Source organism: Thalassophryne amazonica, chromosome 17 (genome assembly GCF_902500255.1).
Source record: "Thalassophryne amazonica chromosome 17, fThaAma1.1, whole genome shotgun sequence".
Taxonomy (NCBI): Eukaryota; Metazoa; Chordata; class Actinopteri; order Batrachoidiformes; family Batrachoididae; genus Thalassophryne; species Thalassophryne amazonica.
The window spans coordinates 29912456-29936602 of NC_047119.1; the positions used below are offsets into that span (position 1 = coordinate 29912456).

General features: G+C 41.3%; 1 protein-coding gene across 3 annotated transcripts in view; it reads left to right on the forward strand.

The window, feature by feature from the left end:
• The window catches only part of LOC117529575 (protein FAM222A), a 54395-nt gene that overhangs the window by 26554 nt on the left and 3694 nt on the right, over positions 1-24147 (forward strand). For 2 of the 3 annotated variants that reach the window (XM_034192401.1, XM_034192402.1), the window contains one exon: positions 4066-4234. In XM_034192401.1, coding sequence (XP_034048292.1) covers positions 4105-4234 — 130 coding nt within the window. In that variant the 5' untranslated portion in view covers positions 4066-4104. The remainder of the gene's footprint in view (positions 1-4065; positions 4235-24147) is intronic. The other variant, XM_034192403.1, reaches the window with a different exon arrangement.

Here is a 24147-nt window from a genome sequence, read left to right on the forward strand (position 1 = left end):
CACTGAATTTTGATATTTATTTAACCAGCTTTATTTCTGACTTATTTCAGCTTTCTGCAAAACATTTTGCAGGAAGGTAGAGAACGTATAGTTTAAGACAGAGGTAATACACTTTCTGTGGGATTCGTTTCATCCCTTTGAATTGACAATTTTGAACTTACGTTATAAAATCTCTTTAATATCTAAAGATAGTAGGATGAAAGAAACTTTCATTATTCAGACTTTTTGTGCCTTATTTCTAGCTTCCTTTTCTGCTTTCTGTGAAACTTCTCTCTGGCCTCTTTGAATTTTAATGCCTCCTTGATCCAGGTGCAAATTACGGCAGTAATGGAAGGTTTTCCAGTTTATGCCTCACTTTCTGCTGGTGCAGGGATTTCCCTGGGTATATTTTTCTCTCTTGTGCTCGTTTTGCTCCCCCCGCACCACTCTCTTGACAAATGTGAAGTAATGGCAGGGCTGTTGTGAAATTGGCATTATTTTCCAAATGGAATCTGAGCATATTAAGGCTTTTAGCTCTTCAGATGTCTGTGCCTGGATGAGGCAGGTTGCACTGAGCGGTTTGAAGTGGGCTCGTCTCCAAAGGACAGATGTTGAGAACAGGAGGGGAGCATGCACATGAGACGGGGAATTTTGCAGGGCGCGTTGGTGAAACAAAATCCTCTTTTTTTTCCTACCTCTTTTTAAGGTGAAGATAATCATGTTTCTGCACCAAACGCAACAGGAGTCTGTGGCCGATTCACAAAAGTCAGACCTTGAGTGCAAAATAAAAACACATCGAAAATAACCTTCAAAGCATACATAAAAGAGATATCTAGCAGCTGTGTTCTGTGTGATTGTATTAATGTGTTTGTATTAACTGAACTGCAATTATCCCATTCACACACACACACTTTAATGTCAGTGTGCACTCAAACACACACTGGGAGCAACTTGAGGATTAAAGGGGCAGTTTGACATTTTGCAACTCTATTTTTAGACTTTTTGGGGGTCATCTTTTCACTGGGGAGAAAAAACAAATTAATCAGCATATTATTGCTTCATAATGCAAGCACTGCCTTGTGCTAACCAGCTAATTAATGTAATGATGTGGGGCAACCAAAAACACTTGTTAAGTTGCTTCTTGTTACCATGGAACAGGTGAAAATGTCATTAAAAGTGTTGTGTATAATAGTGAGGAACCCCGCGGAGGTAAATCCATGCATGTTTACCTCACTACATTTAAAGAAAGTTTTTAAAATCACCAGTTATGCAGTTAGCCGCTTACCTTAGCCTAACCATCCTCCACTGGCGCTGATCTCCACCGAGTGATTACTTGGCTGTAGATGAAGGGCTTTGTCTTACAGAAAAGTCCCTTATCTGGAATCGGCTTTTAATGTCTCAGTGGATATCAGTGGTGAGAGAGGATGGCTAGGCTAAGGTAAGCGGCTAACTGTATAATCAGTTACTTTAAAAAGTTTTGTTTATATTTGTGGAGGTAAACTTGCTAATGTTTACCTCCATAAGGACCCTCTCTGTGCTACTTATTTTTAGTTTACCCCGTGCCATTACACTATATAGGTGGTTAACCCCGTGACTGTGTTACATTCTAATTCATTAATGCTCCAGATAATTTTGTTTTTGTCCTGAGTGACAATATAACTCCCAAAACAGAGCCTAGGTCAGGGGTGGCCAACTTCGGTCCTCGAGAGCCACCTTCCTGACACTCTTAGTTGTCTTCCTGCTCCAACACACCTGAATCCAATGAAAGACTCGTTAGCAGACTTTTAATGAGCCTTTCATTGGATTCAGGTGTGTTGGAGCAGGGAGACAACTAAGAGTGTCAGGAAGGTGGCTTTCGAGGACCGAACTTGGCCACCCTTGGCCTAGGTTGTAAAATCCCAGAGTTCCCAATTTCCCTGCCTTAGAGGGAATCAAACGGTGGATCTTCTGGTCTTGATCTTACCACTTTCATCTCTAGATCACCACCTCTCACAGTTATACGTGACATTTTGTGTGGATTGCGCTTTAAGTCATCCCCTTGCAGTATTTTACACCACCACTGTGGGGGTTTTTTTTTTTTTAAGTTTTTGCAGCGCTAGCATGTGTACTTGCTGACTCTTTCAGATAATCAAAGAGAATGTCAAATGTGATTATCAGTGAAATATTCCCTTTATTTTCAAAATGATTGCTTCTATTACTGCAACTGAGGCAAGGTTGCTTTTTTTTTCATTTAGCCCTGACAGTACAGCACAACTTGTTTTAACAGAGCGAGCAGCTTTTGGCTTTCTCTGCCAATCGATACCGCCATAAATTTATAGAACAAGAAGCCCATTTCTCGGGGCGAGCTACAAATTGAAAGGCACGGCTTGAGGCTGCAGGGGGGCCTCACAAATGATCTGTGCAATGGCAACTGACAGAACAGGGTTGATAAGAGGAGACTGAGTCATCATTAAGTGATATTACTTTCTTAAAGGCACAGTCTGAGTTGAGAGAAAGGATTCCAAATTTGAATTTTAATATGCTAAAAAAACCCAACTGGCTGCAGAGTTTTAAGCTGCTGAAGTGATGGGGAAAAGATGTTTCGGAGAGATGAGCTCCTCCTGTGGGGTTTTATTGCTCTCTAAGAGCAAGCCTTCATTTTTCTTCCAAGATTAAACTAATCTCAGACGTAATGATGGCGCGAAATCCTACACACCGTAGCTTTAGTTATTACAATGTGTTTTATTCCACCAACGATTACGCATGAATGCTTTATGAAACTTAATACTCAGATTGTGTTAATATTAAGACAACAGAAATAGGATGTTGTGCACAATATGATATGTAACAAGACTGCTCTGAGAGCACAATATCCCCCACTGGCAAATGCTGCTTTGGTACAAGTGCTTGCTGCATTCTGATAACATTTTCAAGGTGTGTGACAGTTGATTTCAGAATGCAGACACCAACTCATGAAACTGGCAGTGTCAAGCTTTGTTAATCAAGGGCCATAACTCTAGCAAAATGTGTCAATCTTGTACAATATTACAATATGTGTATTACCAACCAATAGCAAGGAATTGTACTAAGTTTCCCACAATTCCTCCTAAAAATGTTTGAAGAGTTGATTTCAGATTGCACGCACCCACTCATGAAACTGACTGAATCTAGATTTGTTAATCAAGGGCCATTACTCTGGTCAAATAGGCCCAACTGAAATGACATGATAATGTGCATATTACTAACCTATAACAAGGACACATACCAAGTTTTATGAAATTACTCCTAAAAATATGTGAGGACCTGATTTCAGAATGCAGGCACCCACTCATGAAACTGATGGAATCTAGATTTGTTAATCAAGGGCCATAACTCTGGTAAAATAGGCCCAACTACAACGATATAATAATATGCATATTACTAACCTATAACAAAGACACATACCAAGTTTCACCAAAATTTCTCCTAAAAATGTGTGAGGAGTTGATTTCAGAATGCAAGCATCCACTCATGAAACTGACGGAATCTAGATTTGTTAATCAAGTGCCATAACTCTGGTAAAATGGGCCCAACTACAACGATATGATCATATGCATATTACCAACCTATAACAAAGACACATACCAAGTTTTACGAAATTCCTCCTAAAAATATGAGAGGAGCTGATTTCAGAATGCAGGCACCCACTCATGAAACTGACGGAATCTAGATTTGTTACTCAAGGGCCATAACTCTGGTAAAATGGGCCCAACTACAACGATATGATAATAGTCGTATTACCAAACTATAACAAGGAACTGTACCAAATTTCATGAAATTCCTCCTAAAATTGTCAGTGGAGTTGATGTCAGAATGCTTATACCCTTTTTTGGACGGATGGATGGACAGACAGACAGATGGACAGAACTCGCCAGGACATAATCCCCCTTCAGACCTTCAGCCAGCGGGGGATAAAAATCAGACGTATGAATCCATAATTAAATCACTGTGCTCTTATTGTCAGAATTCAACAGTTTCTAAAACATAACCATACTGGGTCACTGAATCACAAAAGTTGCTTCTAACCATATTAAATTTTGTGTGTAAAGCTTTATTTGTGTTTTGCAGCAGGTTTATCCAGGCTCAGTGCAGCCCCAGTGAACTATCATGCTGGCCTGTATCCAGACACGGCAGAACCTCTCGTCGCAGCGTCTGGCTTGCACACCCAAAAGCCTCGATGTTCCACCACCGCCATTACTATTGCCGGTACCGCCGCTGCAGCCGTGCGCTTCTAAAGGTGAGTATACATCACACAGATGAGGATATTTATCAAAGAGCGTGACACACAATTTATGTTCGTGCTCTTCTTATAATCAGTCATGTTGTCCAGTCTAATTAATAACCTTGACCTTGTTGTTTCTGTGTGTACATAACGATAATTCACTTTCTTTTTTTTTTTTTTTTGCATGGTGCAGCTTCCAGGTTCTGTGAAGCTTCTCGATTTAAGATAATAGGCTTCCTGATGATTATGCATTTTAATTGGGCTACTAATAAGCATGTTCCTGCTGTGCAAATGCATGCAGGTCAAAGTGCGCTTTGGAATTACAGCCTTAATCAACTCTCCCATTCAGGGATACTAATGATGCTCGTTGTTTGACAGCACTCCACGTCAGCACGGTTTGACCTTCATTTTGCCTGATTATGCTGCTCTTATTGAAAAGTTGAGTGGGTGCCTTTGAACAACCCCATGCTGACATTCATAATTTTTCTGCTTTTAACTGGTCAAATGTGATGCGTGTGCACAGTTTTCTTTTGGTAGGTTATTTTGATTTGATTTGATTTGTGCAATGGTGCAGATAGTTGTTTCTTAGACTTTTATTTTCACTTATAGCAGAAAAAGCAAAGGTGTGATGAATAACTCTAATGGTGGCCATATTCCCTTTAGGTGCTCCAGAATGAATTCCTATTCTTTGCTGTGATATGAACATTTTTCATTGAGTTGACACGGCACAATTCCACTTATTTTTCCCTGTTAAGATTTTGTAGTTTGTTTGTTTGTTCACATTTTGGAGGAGCTTTGATCAGTGAAATCTCCTGGTGGAGTTGGTGGTTCCAAAGAAAACCTGCAGCCTCTTGGCCCTTTCTGGAATCAGTTTGACACCTATGCCCTAGAATAAAGAAAAGCAGTTCAAAGAAATCACTGAAAATCCAATATTGCTATGACATTTATGTCCACTGTAATTGTATGGAAACCTCAGGCCACAAATGTAGGTCATATTTTACTGTAATGGCACCTTGAATAAATTGCACATCTGAAAATTGGCCCTGATGTCGTACCGTATACTGCAACACAAACTGCACAACAGTTGAGATGCTCTCACTCTTGTAATAAATGAAATAAAATGAAATGAAATGATAAAACTCAGAGTGCAGTTTAAGAGCTTCAGACGGTCTGATGTCTGAGAAGCCAGATAATGCAAATATTGACCAGGAACGTGCACATTTTCTCAGACAGACTTTTACAGATTTGGCTCGATAAAGCAGGGCTGTCAAGATACTGATCGTGCCTTCCAGGAAGTATCAAGGGGGGTTGTATTTGTACCATTTCAGCAAGATCAAATAAGTTGCCAGCTGTCTTAAAAACAGATGATTAAGAGTTCACGTCAGGTCTGGCACACGCTGGTGCCGCACATCCTCCACATCCACCACACCATGGAACTGCCCCATCTCGTCCACATTAAGATGACTAGAGTTTTTAGCCATATTACATATGTTCAAATTGGTCAAAAAGAGTAAAATAATGTGGACAGTGATTTGTTTTACTGCCACATTATTGTGCTTGTAACTCAAATTTGAAATGCCAGAATTTCCAACCCCCTTTACCTCATCTCTCCCCGGGTGCAACGTCTTTTTGTCTGGTTTGCAATTAAAGATTAATTGCAAATCAGTGGATCAGTTGTTTGCTAAACGCTGAAACAGAAGGGCCTGGTTTGCTTTGGGCTGATCTGTGGGTGTCTTTTTCATCCTCTTTACCTGCAGGGTGTTTTCGCCCCCTTGAGGTTTATGTACAGGAACTGTGCGTAGCGTGGCGCCCTGCAGCTCTAGTTTGACATTTCAAATGCAACCGCAGAAAAACAGGCGATGATGAAGATTTGTCTTTAATGAGTTGTTGCATTGAGTTAATGAGGGCAGTCTGTAGTTGCTGTTGCGCTTTTTCCTATACCAATGAATGCCATTGGACAATAAACCGCTCAGCCACGCAGTCCCATGTGAGATATGCGTGATGTGAGTGCTGTGATGAGTGACTAGGAGTCATTCTCTGCTATCTCTCAGCGTGAAAGCATGAGCTGGAAATGCCATTTTCCCATGCTGTTGGCCTGCTTTGAGATGGAAACTTTGCCCCAGCCGGGCCAAGTGGCACAGAAACAAACGAAGACTGACACTGGTGGCAACGAAGCATTTGCCAGAGTCCAAACGTAACTCAGTGGTTTAACTATCAGGATGCTCCGGCTCGATGCTGACATAGAGGAAAGTGACAAGTGAAAATGGGGCGAATGAGCATTTTATTTTTATGTGTTTGTGGAAGATAGTCCCATTTAGACACAGCGGTGAAAGTGATGAAGTAAACCCACCAACCGAAAATGATTCACTGCTTCAAAATGCTCAAAGCAATGACTGATACTGATTTCATTTCAAAACTCTATGAATGTTCTGCTTTATGTAAAAAAATGTCTGCAAAACATCTTCAAAAGTAGACCTTTAATAAACTGGGGGAGCATTCGGCCCCTTGCCTCTTTGGCTACGTCCCCTGTACTGTCTCTGTCAACAGGAGAAAAACAGCTTAAACAACAAGAAAAACATTTATTTTTTGTGGAACCTGCTACCTGATTTGCCGGTAAGGGCCCCTTCACACATAGTATGAATAAGTACAAATCAGGGCGAATCACGGCGAAACAGCTCGTATGAGTGAACCACGAAAACATCACACCGACGTCGGGAGGGACGTGTAGTTGGGCAGGCATGAACAATCCCGCTGCAATGGTTTCGTGCACGAGCATGCACGAAACCATCGCAGTGGGAACACAGTGCAAGCAGCTGGAGCATGTATAACTACAACGCGCATCTGCTGTGGAAAAAAATTTTAAATACATGCCATCCACAGGATTCAAACCTGCAATTTACAAAAGCTCTGATTGCCAGCCAGAAACTTTACCACTGCACTACCATTGCTGTCCTATAAAAGGTGCACAAAATGACTGAAATCAGCAAGGAGATAAATGTATTTAAAAAAATAATAAAACCACACAAAATAAAAAAAATCCTCTACTGAATTCCTCTTATCGAGCAAACACTAGACGTATGAACCTTCTGTTCCTCTGTAGATGACCCATGGTCACAGACGTACAGTCATGAAATGACATGAATGAAGCAGTGCGCTCTTATCATGTCTACTTCTGCTGGCCCGGTGTATCCGGCCTGACACGCGTGTCTTGTGAATGGCACACCACAGAACAGACATCGCGTCATGTGGAACAGAGCTCACGTGGGTGATGTGACATTCAGATCACCCCCTGCGTGTCTGTCTCATGGCAAGTCGTGATTCAGCAGCACGAAATATACATTAATCTATTGATTTGTGATATTGTGACGAAAAGCGCCTCATTTTCGTAACGGCAGCACAAATTCATTCTAATACATTCCATGATGGCTGCACAAAATTAAAAGTGAAGCGGGGGGGGGGGGTCGGGGTGGTTATGGTTAGGGTTGGGGGAAGGTCGCAGGTCGGTTTGATGTTTTCGGGGTTCGCTCATTTGGGCTGTTTCACTGTTATTCGCCCTGATTCCTATTTATTTGTGCTATGTGTGAAGGAGCCCTTAGGGAAGACCACACATGCGGAACTGAAATTTGAGTGATTTTGCCATCAGTTCTTGCCATTAGAATAACTGCTAATTTAGGTTGTCAGATAGCTGCTGAAGCTCATCTCAAATCACAGAAAGAAGGCAGGGCCAATTAATTACACGGTTCTAATGACTGGGCTCATTGGACCAAATGGGTGCATAGGAGGTTGACATGGCAACAGAGACGGGTTTTGAATATGGTGTGAAAGTGTTGTGATCTGTCCCTGGCTGCAAAGGTTGCCCACAGTGTTCTAAATATCAGGATTATTGACGTGATAAACAAGTGTTTATGCCTGCTGAGGAGCACCATTGTGTAATTAACTACCAGTTCCCTGTGCCATGTTCTTGCTGATACTTGTAAACATGTTGCAGCACAAAAAAAGCTTCTTTAGTATTAACATCAAAGCTCTGTGGGAGTTTTGCCCTTCAGTTCAGTGATATTTGATCCATTTGTATCATATTTTGAGGAGACTAGCGGGTTAGGTGACTTTGTTGTAGAGGAAAGGTTTCCTGACCTTGACTTTCTGGAAAATGCTGTGATGTTTGGATTGCAGTATTTGAGAAGCTGAATGAGAAATTGCAGTGTCTATATTTGCAAAGTTCCTGGATCAAGACTAAGATCCAGGTTTTCTAGGACTTGCTGGATTCAGCCATCAGAAACATGTGGCATTCAATTATTTCATCAGTGGCATTTATGTCTCTGGGTCCTTGGTCTTTGAGATGCCTGGGAAGAGCTTTCAGACTCATGTGGTAGTTGGACGGAGGTGTTTGGCAATTCCGATATCTTAGCAAGAGAATGAAAGCACGAGCCAAGCCCAATCAGGCAGAATTTCAAAATAACCACAATTCGTGCCACATCTCGGAGGGAATAAGAATTGTGGAGGACAGCCGTCCAAATACCCAGACTTCACTCTAACCCACCCCGACTGATTCATGCACATGAGCCTCCAAATGCAGTACAAATGTAGGTGGAACACAGTAAGAATACCTGGACTGCCAGAATGCAGTAAGAACAAATAAGAATGTGTGGAAATTGTGCTGGAACTGTGCTGGAAATTATTAATCTGTCATTAACCTCTGGATCTGTTCCGAAATGTTTTAAATCAGCAGTGATTAAACCATTACTTAAGAAATCTAATCTTGACCCTAGTGTATTGAAAAATTACAGGCCGATATCAAATCTATCATTCTGTTCCAAAATTTTAGAAAAGGTGGTTTCATGGCAGCTCATAGACCACCTTACTGAGAATGATCTTTTTGAGCCGCTGCAGTCTGCTTTTAGGAATTATCACTCCACAGAGACAGCGCTCACTAAAGTTGTGAATGATCTTCTGCGAGCAATGGACTCAGACACCACTATGGTTTTGGTGTTGTTAGATCTCAGTGCTGCGTTTGATACCGTGGATCATCATATTTTGCTCAGTAAGTTGGAGAATTTTTGGGGGATTACTGGAAGTGCCCTTGCCTGGTTGACGTCATATCTGTCCAATCGTTCTCAATGTGTCTTGTATAATGGCACTACCTCTGACCTTGCTGACATGAGATTTGGGGTTCCACAGGGATCTGTTTTAGGCCCCTTGCTTTTCTCCCTGTATGTGGCACCCCTTGGGCATATACTGCAGAGTTTTGGGATTGCCTTTCATTGTTATGCTGATGATACTCAGTTGTACATGCCGATAACTGTGGGAAATCTCACTCCCATAAAATCCCTGGAGGACTGTCTTCTATCAGTGAGAAGTTGGATGTCTAGTAACTTCCTACTTTTAAACTTTGATAAGACTGAAATGATAGTTCTTGGTCCAGCGAGACATCAGCATCAGTTTGACCAGCTGGCGCTCAGCCTGGTTTCCTGTGCCATACATCATACGGACAAAATGAGGAACCTTGGGGTAATTTTTGATCCCACGTTGTCTTTTGACCTCCACATCAGGGATGTTACTAGGACTGCTTTTTTCCATCTGAGAAATATAGCGAGGATCCGCCCCATCCTGTCCATGGCTGATGCTGAGACCCTGATTCATGCTTTTGTTTCTTCTAGACTAGATTATTGTAATGTTCTATTTTCAGGGTTACCACAGTCCAGCATTAGGGGTCTTCAGCTGGTTCAGAATGCTGCCGCCAGACTTCTGACACGTAGCAGAAGGTCTGAACATATCACACCCATTTTGGCATCTTTGCACTGGCTCCGTCTCTGTGAGAGCAGATTTTAAGGTTTTGTTATTGACTTATAAGGTTGTTCATGGACTGGCGCCATCTTATCTGGCTGATCTGGTGGAACTCTACGTGCCAGCCCGGGATTTGCGGTCGCAGGATGCGGGACTTCTCTGTGTTCCCAGGGTGAAGAAGAAGTCAGCAGGTCAAAGAGCCTTTTCGTATCGTGCACCCACCCTGTGGAACAGTCTTCCTGCGACTGTGAGGCAGTCTGAGTCTGTGGACATTTTTAAGTCAAGACTCAAAACCTATTTTTATTCTCTTTCTTATGGATAGTTTTTATTTTATTTGTTTTATTCTTTTACTTCTGTTTTTATTTATGTATTTGAATTTTTTATACATTTTTAATTATTTATTCAATTTTATGTTGACTTGTTTTATGTAAGGCGCCTTGTGATTTGGCGCATTATAAGCTAATTAAATTAAATTAAATTAAATTAAATTAAATTAAGAATGCACTTTCAAGACGTGCGATTGCGGTTTGGCAGAATATATTCCAGCAGCAGTCTAGGTGCACTTGTGGTGCATTCAGGCACATTTTGGGACATTCCGCTCGGGTTCAATGTGGTGGAAACATGCCGAATGTCCCCCCGAATGTGATCAGAATGTCATGTCATGCGATTATTTAGAATGTCACCAGACTGCAGTCAGACAGCACTTCGACTGCCGATCGACATTTTTCCACTTCGACTGCACCCTGAATGTTTCAAACATGAGCAAAACATTCGAGGTGGCCAAATGACTGTGCCCGACTGTTTGGACTGCGCTCAGAATCCTGTCAGACAACCGTGAATGCACCTCGACACCTTCCAAATGTGGGTCGAATGTTCATTCGGCCGGCTTTTGGCCTTATTTGGCCTGTAGTGTGGTGGGGGTATTCAGGTGCAGGTACCTTCTCTCTCACTGTGTGGTTGTGAGACCTGGATGCTAAGGCAATGACTGGATGTCTGTGGTACCAAGTCTCTTCAGAGGATTTCTGGGTATTACTGTAACGACTTTTTGTCAGATGAATGGTTACTAAGGGAGACTGGGATGAGGTGTATCACTTGCATTGTGAGGGAACTATGACTTTTTTTTTTTGCAAATGCCACATTTCTTTGGGTATGATCCACCATGCATGTGCCTCAGTGCCGAGGACCTCCTGGCTGGATTAGGCCTGTGACAGATAGATAATTAATTTTAAGAGATGGAGATGGCCTGGTTGTCTCTCTGAGTGGTTGCCAAACATGACCCAAGGTGGTTTTGTGGTGTGGTGGATGCGGCAACCTGTGACACTACCATATGTTCCCTGACCTGAACTGTTATTTTTGAAGGCATTCTAACAACTTCCCAATATTGGCTACAGAATTGAAGCAGTGGTCCACCTCTTGCCCTTGGACCCTCCTCTGAGGCCTTTTTTTGGTCTGTAAACTTCAAGTTCTCCAAAACAATGAGGTCGCCACTCTATGTAATCTGAGATGAAGTGGTTCAAGTGTGACCATTGGGAAAAAGATTAGTCTGTTTAAAGTGACATAAGGTATTGCGTGTGACTGTACGAAAGAGCATATTCCCCAGATACATCACTGCATTTCTATGACAATATTTTTCAACTACTTTTTTCTGAAATCTCCTAAAAAGTAGCACACGGGCACATAAACACTTTCACCCATACTATAAATTAGACAAGAGTGGTAAGAGAGAGTTCATGATTGACCTCCTGTCACCCCCAGCTGCTTTTGTCCAAGTGTTTCTCCTGCACGGAAAGAGGAAGTCAGGATTCTGTGTTTTCTGTGAAAGCATGCCAGTTTCTCCCAGCATGGTGCCACACCAGTCAAACAGCATGTTTAATGTCCGGAGCTCCTTCCAACTGAGAAAAATTCGGTGCTGACTAAATGTGAGGAGCCATTAAAACCATCAGCCTAGTTTTGTAGCTTCGTCACGCATCCCTGTCATTTTCAGAGGAAGACATATAATCTTTTGAATTATCCATAACTGCTCTCTAAAAGCAGTTGGGTGGAGAAGTTCAAGGGTTAAACAATTTAGAGAGGTAAGGGTTGCATGATGGCTGTGAGGTTGTTTGCATAAAGTGGTTGAAGTGGTTTTAACCTCCGAAGACCCGAGCTTTGATTTTATATCTTGGTTGTGGAAAAAAAAGTCTTCGTATGTGGACGCAGGGTCTCAGGAGGTTAATCTGTTTCTGCTCTCTGTCGGGGCTAACAAGTAATGAGACAATGTGTTGTTTCAAGGTTCGGGGTGATTAAGACTTGAAGGTCAGGCTGTTAATTAGCTTCTTTACCTGATTGCTCATAGTGAGCTTTTTCCCTGTTATCATGTGAATAACAATATAGTTGATTAAATTTTTTTGTACTTTCAGATCTGCCAACTATTATATTCACATTTGAAAGCCCAACTCTGCTGTTATTCAGTACTTTAACATTTGCAATAATAAGTTGAGAGGGTTATCTAGAGGACGTGTAGCATCTGTGATGGACTTCGTGCCCCAATGTTGTCTTGTTGTCCATCCTTCATGAAGTTTGTTTACATTGCGCCCTGAACTGGAACTCTGCTGAAACTGACCTCTCGCATGAGTGACGGATCGCGAGAATGCACTGCACACTAAAAGCATTTTATCATCAAAGCTGTGTCAGCCGCATTAATACAGCATAGTAATAGCTTTATTGTGAAAGGGCAATGCTAGTGTGGCTCTCTCCCTAATGTTAGCAGGCTAACATGGCTAAGCTATGGTAATTAAGTAAGTCCTATTTGAGACCTAGTGGACAGACAAGGCTGGTATCCATTTACAGCTGAGTGGACTAGGACAATGCAAACGAAGGGTCAAGTCCAAAGACACAGACAGGCAGCTTGACTGGGAATAAGGATTATTTTGGACAAAATTAAAAATAATGATTACTTAACACAGTTACTCGTTGACTTTTGAACAGCCAGTCTGCTCTGCATTTGCCTCATCCCAGTAGATCTCAGAAGCTAAGGATCCATTCAGTCCTGGTTAGTACTTGGATGGGAGACCTTTTTGGAAGAGCAGGGGCTGGGTGTGTTTTTCCGGGTAAGACTAGAGCTTCATCAGGAAGGGCATCTGGTGTAAAACTTGTGCCTAATCCCAATGTGGATCTGAGCTGGATCTGCTGTGGTGACCCTGAACAAATGGTTGCATTCAAATGTAACTTGTATTTTAACAATCACTGAACTGAAAAAGAAATAAACAGTAAAAGTCCCAGTCAGCCTATAAATGGGTAGAGAAGTGTAGCTTGGGCTGGGCCAGCATGACCTGGACAGGATAAACAAAGCCCAAACACACCAACCATTTCCTACTTACCAACAAAGATAAGGGGGACAGGTTCACTTTGGCTTAGGTGTTTGATTAATGCATATTTTTGCAGATTGAGTGGCAGTTTACATAAGTGAACTTGGTGACGGGTCATAAAAACTGTAAGAAGCATATTGTCTCAGTAAACAAGGCATCAACAACAGACATAACACCAGAAAGCTATCGCTAGGTGCTAATTGTTAACAGACAAACAAATTAACAAATTTCAAAACCACTAAAATTTCACCCAACAAACATACTGAAGCACTGACTTCTTAAATTTTCTATTAATACAATTAATTGCACAGCAAGCCATATTATTTCAGGTGTTTTGAAAAAAAATGCTCAGAAAGGACACACGTGGCCGAGTCCATTGTAGGTAGGTGCCACTTGCTAGCCTAGCAAAGGCTGCTGGTAGCAGTACTTATGTGCACGTGGCGCACACACATGCACATGCAAACCAGTGGATTTATCACACATGGCAAAAGGAGAACATCATTTCAAAATAGAGTATGACAATTACAGTATTTTCATATTTGTTGGAAGACAAAATAGTAACTGAAGTCAAAATTCTATGAATGGCTCAGCCCCATCACGGTTATGATGTCTTTATCCAAGCATGAATTACCATTGTGAGGTTTTGCTGGCTGAGATGTTTGTGATCTCATTTTTAACTCCATAAGATAATCCAGTAGTTCTCAGGATGTGCTGAGGGGAAAACAAAGTGTCTGCAGACCGTGAACGGTCTGTTTGGTAATGATGTTTCTATAGTGTCACGTTGAATTGGCTGCAGTGAGAAGCACAGCTGTGTTATGTCTCCATGGCTGTGACAGGCCTGTAATCTCTGGTCTAAGTGTATTAGACACCCTATGAAGATATGCTCCCATTCAAAGAGTCAGAAGTGTTTGTGAAGCAGCAGTCAGAGTTTAATAGTGACACTTTATACTGAATTAAAAAAAAAAAATCCATGCCTTTCTGTGTTGTGCACAATTATTTACAATGCATCCAGAAAGTATTCACAGCGTTTCACTTTTTCCACATTTTGTTATGTTACAGCCTTATTCCAAAATGGATGGAATTCATTCTTTCCTCTAAATTCTACACACAATACCCCATAATGACAATGTGAATTTTTTTTAGATTTTTGCAAATTCATTAAAAACAAGCAAACAAACAAATCACATGTACATAAGTATTCACAACCTTTGCCATGAAGCTCAAAATAAAGCTCATGTGCATCCTGTTTCTGTTGATCATCATTGAGATGTGTCTACAGCTTAATTGGAGTCCATCTGGTGTAAATTCAGTTGATTGGACATGATTTGGAAAGACACACACCTGTGTGCATATAAGGTCCCACGGTTGACAGTGCATATCAGAACACAAACCAAGCATGAAGTCAAAGGAATTGTCTGTAGACCTCTGAGACAGGATTGTCTTGAGGCACAAATCTGGGGAAGGGTACAGAAAAATTTATGCTGCTTTGAAGGTCCCAATGAGCACAATGGCCTCCATCATCCATAAATGGAAGAAGTTCAGATCCAGCAGGTCTCTTCCAAGAACTGGCCGAGTGTCTAAACTGAGTGATCGGGGGAGAAGGACCTTAGTCAATGAGGTGACCAAGAAGCCGATGGTCACTCTGTCAGAGCTCCAGCATTCCTCTGTGGAGATAGGAGAACCTTCCAGAGGGACAATCATCTCTGCTGCAATCCACAAATCAGGCCTGTGTGGTAGAGTGGCCAGGCAGAAGCCACTCCGTAGTAAAAGGCACATGGCAGCCCACCTGGAGTTTGCCAAAAGGTACCTGAAGGACTCAGATAATGAGAAAAAAAATTTTCTGGTCTGATAAAACAGAGATTGAACTCTTTGCCTGAATGCCAGGCATCATGTTTGGAGGAAACCAGGCACCATCCCTACAGTGAACCATGGTGGTGGCAGCATCATGCTGTGGGGATGTTTTTCAGCAGCAGGAACTGGGAGACTAGTCAGGATTGAGGGTAAGATGAATGCAGCAATGTACAGAGACATCCTGGATGAAAACCTGTTCCAGAGCTCTTTTGACCTCAGACTGGGTGACAGTTTATCTTTCAGCAGAATAATGACCCTAAGCACACAGCCAAGATATCAAAGGAGTGGCTTCAGAACAACTCCAGTGACCCAGCCAGAGCCCAGACCTGAATCCAATTGAACATCTCTGGAGAGAACTGAAAATGGCTGTGCACCGACACTCCCCATCCAACCTGATGGAGCTTGAGAGGTGCTGCAAAGAGGAATGGGCAAAACTACCCAAAGATAGGTGCACCAAGCTTGAGGCATCATATTCAAGAAGACTTGAGGCTGTAATTGCTGCCAAAGGTGCATCAACAAATTATTGAGCAAACGATTTGAATACTTATGTACATGTGATTTCTTGTTTTGTTTTTTTTAATAACTTTTTTAAAAAAAAAACTTTTTTTCGTGTTGTCATTATGGGGTGTTGTGGGTAGAATTTTGAGGGGGGAAAATGAATTTACTCCATTTTGGAATAAGACTATAACATAAAATGTAGCAAAAGTGAAGTGCTGTGAATACGTTCCGGATGCACTGTACGAGGTCTGTGAGAAAAGTATCCGACCTTTTTATTTTTGTCAAAAACTATATGGATTTGAATCATGTGCACTTGCATCAGACAAGCTTGAACCTTCGTGCGCATGCGTGAGTTTTTTCACGCCTGTCGGTTGCGTCATTCGCCTGTGGGCAGGCTTTGAGTGAGCACTGGTCCACCCCCCTTGTAGGATTTTTATTGTCAGGGAAATGGCTGAGAGGCTGCCTCTTTGCTCCATGAAATTTTTTTCAGAAACTGTTAGAGACAGCTAGTTGGAAACCATTCGAAAGATTCAGATGGATTTCGGTGAAGATTCTATCGGTATCACACGGATTAAGGACCATTAAAACTGGATTTAAAAACAGCCCACGGCAGCGGAGGGCGCACCGCGCCCCGAGCGGCCATCGACAGGCTGGAACAAGCAGATCACTTCCAAATTTAAGGCTCTGTTGATGCAGGACGTCGTGTGACTAGCAGAGAAGTTTCAGAAGAGGTCGGGATCAGCACTTTATCGGCACATTCCACTGTTAAAGGAGATTTTGTAATGAAAGACGTGTGGACGGATTCACGCGTCGCGACACAGCCGCTCATGGCGCGGGACAAACAACACCTCCGTGTTGGAAGTCTCACAGGACAAGTTGGAACATGCCCAGCTGTTAAACAATTTCTCGGATACTCACTCGACTGAAAAGCCACCAAAAGCCGTCTGAATCTTACAAATGGTTTCCAACACGGAGGTGTTGTTTGTCCCGCGCCATGAGCGGCTGCGTCGTGACGCGCGAATCCGATATGTGTCAAGTTTGTTGCAAATCAGAATGAAAAACCTAAATCTTGACGTTTGATTTCATGAACTTGATGTCACGCTTTTTGGTAAATTAGCCTTTTTTACAGACTGTCGTTTAACGGTCGTAAAAACCTGCGTGAAATCCAAGACTGCTCTCGGCCCAAACCAAAATGAAATTCTTTTGTCAGACTAAAAACTGATATATACATAGATAAGTCACCTTATTGATTTATTTCATCAACACTTTATACAAGAATGAATAAAATCCATGTTTAGAATCTGAAGTGAGCTCCTGTGGTGTAGCGTAACCATGGTGGAACTCTGTTGTAAAGCCACTGTAAACCCAAGAGCTTGGAGTCAACAGCCTCTGCCAGTGCAAACGATGTTAAACTTTTATCACTAAATTTTAAATTTATAGCATACATTGCAGATACAGGGAGGAGGTCCAGTAGAGCATTTTGCTAAGTTGATCCTGTGAAGCGTTGTAAATGTTGAGCAACTGACCAACCACCATAAGTCCCTTTGCGCATTGCATGGACTCTATAACCTCTACAGGGGCAAACTACATTGAAAAGCTTTTACAAAACTGAAGACCCTTCCCTCTAGAAGGGGTAAGCTCCTCCAGTATTTTCCTAATTCGCTCCCGTGGAGTGGCGTAGCTGTGGTGTAACGTTGTCATAAAACAATCATAATCCCATAAATGTAAATGGGATCCTTTCATGTGGACTAACCCATCCAGTCACTGGTCGTGCATAGCACAGTGCGCCATGTAGCGTGAATTATATGATCCCCTTTATTGCCTCTAAAGTCAAACACGTTCAGTTTTTAGATAAAGGACTAAAACTATTATTGGCGCCCCCCCCCCCCCCCCCCCCGGTTACTTCTTTTTCTATGAAACCACCGGGGGAAGGTGGGGGGGCATTGGCACATGTCTGGAAGTTGTCTACAATGGAAACAACTCTTTACATCCCAGATGTCATTGTTTTGTGCAGCGGAGCTACACTGTGATACATAATGAACAGTGTTTGTGCTTTGTTGTATTTCCCAGCAGAATTCATTCATGCTCCGGGCTCCATGGTGCCGTTCCACTTAGCCCTGCCGGGAGATCGCCGGATGGATTGAAAACTCTACCTCACCATTTTCTTCCCATTTTGAACGCCCAATTTATTTTCGTCACGGGATGGATCTTGTAGACAGAATAATTTTCACAGTCGGAGGCTGACTGCGGACCTGAGATGAATTGAACTCCGAAATCAATTTTAAAATGGAAACAACAAGTGAGCTGTCCCCCGCATAGCTGGAAATGGCTTTGTTATTAGGAATGAAATGTGTGGGGTTTTTTGTCTGTTACCACAGATTGCTGTCTTTTTCGTTTGCTTTCTGTAATTTCGACTGACTACAGCTTGATCGAGGTTAATTTCAGCTCTTTTCTTTTCATGTCAGGAATTCCATAAAGGCGTCTCTGTGAAGCGTGCTGGTAAATTCAACCGGCTGATTTATTGTTTTTAAACGGGGCGCCTTTCCCACCTTTCCTTTGTTGCCAGGAGTTAAGCAGCCGTGAAATTGCCTGAATAATAGCTTTAAAATCCAATCTCATTGGTTTGCCTGTCTGTGTTCACATATTCATTCAGTCTCTATTTACGGTTAAGGTTAAACTTCCCTGCTTTTACTCAGTTTAATCAGTTTATGTTTGCAAAAGTAAATTTGGTGTGCTGTGAAAACGTTTGATTGACCAGAAAAGCTTTGAAAAAGTATGGATCATCTATGCAAAATGTCATCATTTATGCATATTAATGAAATATATTTGCATACATTTTCACACTAATGAGAATACAACTCATATTCCCATCGTCGCTACCTCGTAGAGTAGATCCCGTGACAAGAGCGCCACCGTGACTGTTGCGTACCTTAGCATACTAATGAGGGGAACGTGATCTTTAGGGAATGACTCTTTCACAGTAGTACTAGATTATGGGAAGTTAAGACTTACAATGAATACCTCATGTGGAGTCCATGTTGCCACGTGACTGTTGCTATGTTATTTGCAGAAACGTACGTTCGTCTAGATGTCTGCCCTTGCATGTACTTCAATAAAATGTCTGATTTCATCTCAAATAACTCACCCCTTTAGTGAAAGACAATACCAGATCTATTCCGTCTTGTGCATCACGCTTGTAACGCAAACGTTTGTCCGTAAGGATTTATAGGATTTTCCACAAACCTTGCAAACGCTTCAGTGATATGTTCAGTGTGTCCCTGTAACAAACTAGACGTCTGTTACATTTCAGCCATCAGTATTCCTCTGCTTTCACGACACTTTGTCAATGTAAGTAAAGTTTATTTGTATAGCACCTAAAATCACAAAGTGCTGTACAACAATTTAAGAACACAGAAATAAAAATACAGAAACTACACTCAACAAAAATATAAACACAACACTTTTGGTTTTGCTCCCATTTTGTATGAGATGAACTCAAAGATCTAAAACTTTTTCCACATACACAATATCACCATTTCCCTCAAATATTGTTCACAAACCATTATTGTGGGCAGTCTAAGGCACACCTGTGCACTAATCATGGTGTCTAATCAGCATCTTGATATGGCACACCTGTGAGGTGGGATGGATTATCTCAGCAAAGGAGAAGTGCTCACTATCACAGATTTAGACTGGTTTGTGAACAATATTTGAGGGAAATAGTGATATTGTGTATGTGGAAAAAGTTTTAGATCTTTGAGTTCATCTCATACAAAATGGGAGCAAAACCAAAAGTGTTGCGTTTATATTTTTGTTGAGTGTAAAATTATGTAAGGTATTTCCACCCAAGTAAAATGTGTTAAATTAGCCAGAAACAATTTTGCTGAGTGACCTAAGTGTAAATTTGTTGGGCCAACATGATGAATTTGCGTTACTATTTCCTAATTATCAATGGTTCAGGCCAGCTAGATTTGTAAAGGTAAATGTAGACCTAAATGTAAAATTTGTTGGGTCAACATGATGAATTTGTATTACTGTTACTCAATTACCATGATTTAGGCCAACTAGATTTGTAAGGGTAAATGTAACAAAAATAAAAAGTAGGTCCCTTCGGCTGCTCCCTTGTTCGCAAACAAATCTGAGGTGGATCTACATTTTGAATTGGCACAGGGTTTACACCAGATGCCCTTCCTGATGCCACTCCACATTACATGGCGAAATGTGGCAGGGGTGTGGTTTGAACCGGGACCCTCCTGTATTGAAACCAAGTGCACTAAGCACTTGTCCACCACTCCTAGCCTTTAAGGGTAAATGTAACACACTGATGTAATTTCCTTGGCCATTCAAACTTGTTTGATATGATTATGAGTTACTTAACTTATTACGGTAGTTACAACTACTTTTAAAATAGTGCAGTTACATGTCAAGTTCACTTTGCACTCGGGGTCGCCACAGTAAATCTGAGGTAGAGCTGCATAAATTGTGCTGATCCAACACAGCAAACAAGTGAGCATCCAAAGAGACTTACTATTTTTTTGTTACATTTACCCTTACAAATCTAGTAGGCCTGAATCATAGTAATTCCGCAACAGCAATGCAAATTCATCATGTTGACCCAACAAATTTTATTTAGGTCTCTCAGCGAAATTGTTTCTGACTACATTAACACATTTTACTTGGGTGGAAATACTTTCCATAATTTTGCTATGTTCACTGAGCAAGTTAAATTTAAAGTTGTTGCATGTTATGTTAAAACTACATGATTTTAATGTGTTCACCCATAAAATTTGATTTTATAGCGTGGAAGCTACACTGAAAAAAGAGCATGTTTGAACCAACTTAAAAATGTGTTACAATTTGTAAAAACCTGAATGAATTAAGTTGTTTGAACTTAAGGTTGAAGTTAAATCAACTCTAACTTACAAACGTAAGTTCAAACAACTTAATTCATTTAGGTTTTTACAAATTGTAACACTTTTGTTCAAACATTCTCTTTTTTCAGGGTACATGTTAGACTTAGGTTCATGTAACATAAAAACCAGTGAATGATGAAACAGAAACATTGCATACATGTGTAAAATAATTAATGCAATAAAAAAAATTCCCCGTGCAAAACAAACTCGGGAAAGACCAGTGCACACGGGCAATGTCGTCACAGGTAACACATGCAAACAATGAGAAACAAAACCCCTGAAAACTCATTATTTTTTGCTTTATACGATGTGTTGGGGTCACGAAATGAATTTAATTTAGGGTGGGCATTTAATCAACTTTTACAAAAGGGCATGGACGGATGTTTGGAGTATGATATTTCGGGAGCAACTGTATTTTGGTGCTACTAAATAGAGTAAACCTTATACTTACACCATGTGCACATTGGAATGGTCATTTTGGCATCACATATACCTCGTGGCGTATATCAGAATCAGAATTGAATTTATTGCCAAGTAAGTTCTCACATACAAGGAATTTGATCTGGTGTCATTGGTGCATAAACAACAGTAAAAGAAAATACTTCTGTAAGAAGTAATAGGTGCATAAACAACAATAACAAGATAAGAAAAAATACTTAAGAAGTAAAGGAGTCAAATAGACAAATGGGCAAAGCTAAGTTTACTGTCAAATAGATATAGTGGAATGCTGGAATGGGGCTGTGTAGGTATGCAGATGAACAGTACAGGGATGATCAGGGATGGTCCTGATGGACCTCAGCCATCTGCCAGAGGGGAGGGTAACAAAAAGTTTGTGTCCTGGGTGAGAGGGATCGGTCACTATCTTCATTGCTTGCCTTGGGGCCCTGGAAGTGTCTAGGTCCTGTAGGGATGGCAGATTGCAGTCGATCACCTCCTCTGCTGCGTGGATGATACGCTGCAGTCTGCTCCTGTCCTTACTGGTGGCAGCAGCGTACCAGACGATGATGGAGGAGGAGATGATGAACTCAATGATGGCAGTGTAGAAGTTCACCATCATTGTTATTGGCAGGTTGATCTTCCTTAATGCTGCAGAAACTACATCCTCTGTTGTGCTTGCTTGGTGAGAGAGCTGACGTTCAGCTCCCACTTGAGGTCTTGGGTAATGGTGATCCGCTAGGTAGCAGAAGGACTGGTATGTGTTGTATCATGTCTGAGACCCTGATTCATGCTTTTGTTTCTTCCAGATTGGGCTACTGTAATGTCTTATTTTCTGGGTTGCTGCAGTCCAGTATCAGGGGTCTCCAATTAGTTCAGAATGCTGCTGCCAGACTTTTGAAACGGAGCAGAAAGTTTGACCACATTACACCTGTTCTGGCATCCCTCCATTGGCTGCCGGTCTCTGTGATCAGACTTTAAGGTTCTGTTGTTAGCCTATAAAATTGTTCATGGACTGGCACCGACCTACTTAGCTGATCTGGTTAAACCCTATGTACCGGCCCGGACTTTGCGCTCACAGGATGCAGGACTGCTTTGTGTTCTGAGGGTGAACAAGAAGTCCATGGGTCAAAGGGCCTTTTCATATCGTGCCCCAGTATTGTGGAATGGTCTCCCAGTGTCGATAAGACAGTCCAATACTGTGGAGACATTCAAGATTAATTGACACATTTCTTTCATCAGTGCTTCGGTTAGTATAGTGTGCTGCAATCTTTTTAATTCTTTTAAAATTTTATTCTTTTTTTATCTTTTAATCGTGTTTTTAAATTTGTTGTTTTTAATTCATTTTATATTGTTTTTGAACTGTTTTGTGTTTTGTGTGAAGCGCCTTGGGGCGATGTTGTCGTGATTTGGCGCTTTTATAAATTGAATAAATTGAAATTGTCTGTTGATGATATATTTCCAAACAGTGTGTGATATTAATAAGGTGGTGAGATATGTCCAACACACTGAATATGTTTTGAACTTCATTTATGTTGATTATTATGAAATAGAAACAGTGTGGCCCTGTATGGTAAATCTGTCTCAAGTAGGCAGTTGTCTGTGTTACAAAGTGACTAGTGAAGGAAGCCACCAAGACACTTGTGGCAACTTTAAAGGATTTACACTTATTTGGCTGTGATTGAAGAAACTGGGTGTAAGGTAACCTTTGTTTGTTACATCATCTGTTAATACACAGTTTCATGGTGAAGTGGAACAGAGAAGGGTTTTGTTCCAAGAAAGCAGATTAAATGCAGGCTGTTACCATGCATGAAGGAGACAAGTGAGGGAAGCCACCAAGATATCCACATCAACTCTGATGTGCTTCTCTTGATTAATTTTCTATACCCGTTTATTCCAGTCAAGGATACCGGAGCCTATTCCAGCATTCACTGGGCAAAAGGCAGTCTACACCCTGGACATGATGCTAGTCTTTCGCACGGCCACATGTAGACGGACAAACACAGTCACACTCTCACCTATGCTCAATTTAAATTTTTGAATTCCCATAACCTGCATGTCTTTGGAAGTGGGAGGAAGCCACAGCACCCAGAGGGAACCCACGCAAACACATGGCGAACATGCAGATTCCACACAGAAAGGGCCAGGTGGGAATCGACCCCAAGATCTTTTTGCTGTGAGGAAATGGTTCTAACCACTAAGCGACCATTCCGCACCCAACACATATTCAGTAACTTGGAAGTGTTCTTGTCTCTATCCTCTAACTTGTCTAAAGAAAAGTGGCTGTGAAAGTAATAATTTACTATGAATTAATCTGTGTGCCAATAAATGTGTCACACATACATTTTATATATTACATATTTTTGTTTCTTTTTGTTTTGTTCTGTTTGTTCTTTTCATTGTTAAATATTCAAATGATACAAAATAGTTTCTTTTTCATTTATATATGAACAGATTTTAAATTCTGTGCTGAAAAATCAAGGGTGCCAACAATTCTGGACAGGACAGTGCCTGAATCTACAACCAGCTATTTTTCCTGCTGTAGTTCTACATGGCAAAATATTATGCAGTAAATCTCACAGGTGAGGAGGGGATGATGAGCTTTTCTGTTGCCTGTGTCCTTCATTTTGATTTCCCTTGGCAAAACAATTCCAGCTGAAACAACTCATTTTATCACACACTCGTCAAACTGTGCTGTGGGTGTTCCCTTCCCTAAAATTGGTTTAGAAGACATGAGATTATAAAATGCAGCTGGCAATGGGAGTAAAGGAGAATTCAAATTTAAGTTTCTTTGCTTGGGAAAAAGCCTAAAGCGCAGATGACTAAATGAATGATTACATCCCATCCCGTTTAAAATAATAAATTGATAAATGTGATGATCTTACAGATGGTCACATAAAATGACGACAAACTGATTACAACCTGGTGAACTCTGATGCCCCACAACCAACAAAAAAAGCAATTTAATTTTGCCACTGTAATATTTCATAGATTAGCCTGCACCTGCTGAACACTGCCATCCCCTGGATATTTTGAGCATGCTGAATGGAAAATTAGCAGCAGCTGTGGCTCTCAGTGACTGAGACACTGTTATGAGCCCGAC